Source organism: Acipenser ruthenus, chromosome 14 (assembly GCF_902713425.1).
Source record: "Acipenser ruthenus chromosome 14, fAciRut3.2 maternal haplotype, whole genome shotgun sequence".
Taxonomy (NCBI): domain Eukaryota; kingdom Metazoa; phylum Chordata; class Actinopteri; order Acipenseriformes; family Acipenseridae; genus Acipenser; species Acipenser ruthenus.
The window spans coordinates 11,211,344-11,213,843 of NC_081202.1; the positions used below are offsets into that span (position 1 = coordinate 11,211,344).

At 35.6% G+C, this 2,500-nt stretch overlaps 1 protein-coding gene across 16 annotated transcripts in view; it reads left to right on the top strand.

Annotated features, from left to right (window-relative positions):
* The window catches only part of LOC117419882 (forkhead box protein P2), a 149,174-nt gene that overhangs the window by 138,277 nt on the left and 8,397 nt on the right, over positions 1-2,500 (top strand). For all 16 annotated transcript variants that reach the window (XM_058985813.1, XM_058985815.1, XM_058985812.1 and 13 more), the window contains 3 exons: positions 1-54; positions 566-635; positions 1,803-1,966. The exon at positions 1-54 is cut by the window's left edge and continues 68 nt beyond it. In XM_058985813.1, the coding sequence (XP_058841796.1) occupies positions 1-54; positions 566-635; positions 1,803-1,966 (288 nt within the window). The remainder of the gene's footprint in view (positions 55-565; positions 636-1,802; positions 1,967-2,500) is intronic.

Sequence of the window (2,500 nt, forward strand, 5' to 3'; positions counted from 1 at the left end):
GTGGACAGTGGATGAAATGGAATACCAAAAGCGGAGGTCACAGAAGATAACGGGGTATGTGTTACTGTCATTGTGCTCTCCCTGCCTATCTCATAGCGCCATCAACCTGGCGCATCCCATGCTAGTTGCATTTTTCGAAATGGGTTTAATAACTGGAGGTGAAGGCAAAATGTTTCCGAGGACTTGAAATCAAAGCGCTGGAAGAAGTAGATCACATATAGCATTGTTTTGCTGTCTTCCGTTATTGTTCTTATTAAGCTGTGGGGGGATTATGTTTTTTCATAATGCTGACCACAACTACCTTTTCACTGTTGCTTCTGATATTTGAGTTTGTTATTCCTCTTCAGGCCCTCCCCCTTCTCTTGCTCTGCATGGTACCTTACAAATCTATAGTTTTCTAATGCAACACTTACATCAAGTGTTTGGTCTTTAAATAAGTTAATGGTCAGCATGCTACAATTCATTTCGCATCTCTTCCATTCCGTCATCTAATACTGAAGTTGTGTAATCAATTCAACTCTGTTACTTTTTCATTTCTGATATGGTGTTATTATTGTATTTTCAGAAGCCCCACGTTGGTCAAAAACTTGCCAACTAGCCTGGGGTATGGTGCAGCTCTCAATGCAAGCTTACAGGTAAATATGCATTTACTGTATAATATGTTAGGGCTTGTGATGGAATAAGAAATATGTTGCATACTGATATTTTTTCACATTTAAATCACATATTGATTGTTTAAAATAGCACAATCAAGTATTCTAAACTAATGCAATTCAAGCCAGTATTATGTATTAATGGTACAAAAACACATTCCTTTACAAATGAGTGTATATTCTAACACATAATGTGTATTTTCTTATAGTTTGTTCCAAAATCAACATTAGCCAGCGTTTTTATAATACATTTTTTTTAAATTGTTGGTTTTCTGCACTAGGATAAGGATAGTTTGTATTTTGAGACCAGTTCTTTTGAGTTTCCATCTGCCTCCACACATGTGAAAGAAGCGAGAAGGACACCCTGTGGCAGAGACTGGAACCTGTAACTCGGCTTCACATGTTAGATTGATAGCAGCCTCTGCAAATGCAAGTGCATATGCATTAATATTTATCTTAGCTGTCATAAATGATTTCACATCATACTGTTAGTGAGCGAGGTACTCATGGCAAAATACTTTAATTACGGTATATCATGTTTATGCACAAGAGGCAAAATGTCAGGACTTTTTATTTTGAGGTAAAGTTTTGGTCATTTTTAATAGTCATGAAGATGCCTTTTTAAAGTGTAAATTGTAGCTCCTTGAAGTGGAAGAAAATCAACCCAGGAAATGCTACAGGGGTTAAACCACTCAATAGAAACCATAGTTACTATATACAAAAGTTTTTTCCTTTTAGAATCTCTAATGCACTCTATCAATCACCTTGCATCAGAACTTTATTTCTTAATAAAGCAATATATGTATCATAGGAAAGAGTTGAAGATTTATTTATTTATTTATTTATGTATGTATGTATGTATGTATGTATGTATGTATGTATGTATTTATTTATTTATTGATAGTAGTTCCCTAGACATTACATGCCCTCCTTAATTGAGACATAACTGTACTGTATTTAAAGGCCTATTTTAGCTATCTTGCTGGACATGATGGGGACTTTATCAGTTTTTAATTATTTATTTTTAAACACACCAATTAAAATTAAATTCTGTTGTTAAACACCATATACTGTATTTCAATTGCGCATGTATGTTTTGCTGCTTCACAGCGTGGTGTAATGTATTATTTCTTCTTTCCTTTTCGTTAGGCTGCATTAGCAGAAAGTAGTTTACCATTGCTTGGTAACCCAGGCCTGATACACACCAGCTCAAGTGGATTACTGCAGGCAGCCCATGAAGACCTCAATGGTTCACTGGAACACCTTGACAGCAATGGGAATAGCAGTCCAGGCTATTCTCCACAGCCCCACATGTAAGTAAAATCACAATGCTTATATTTCTGTTATATTAAACACTTAAAAAATATAGCACCTAAGGGGGAAATCCTGCGTATCTAGTGTATTAATTTGATACACTTATCAAACAAAAGACAAAGGACCCTATTTTGAAGAAAGATCATTTTTAAAGAGGAATAAAATAGTAACTGCTCCTTTCTGAAACCAACCCTAGGATTACATTTTATTTGTGGCGGTGCGATATTTTATATATATTAGTAACTGTATTTAAACATTGCATACAATGTTTTTATACTGTAACAAAAGTTGTATTCCCCACAGAAAATATGTCCTTGACTGCACACACATTTCAGATCATGGCCCATAGACTCAATTGACTCTTTCCAGTTCAATGCTAGCCAGGTATAACCAAAATGACACTATTAAAAACAAAATGATTTACATACAGATATCATTAATAGATAGGCAGTATGGTCCAGTGGTAGGCAGTGTGGTCCAGTGGTTAAAGAAACAGCCCTGTAACCAGGAGGTCCCCGGTTCAAATCCCACCT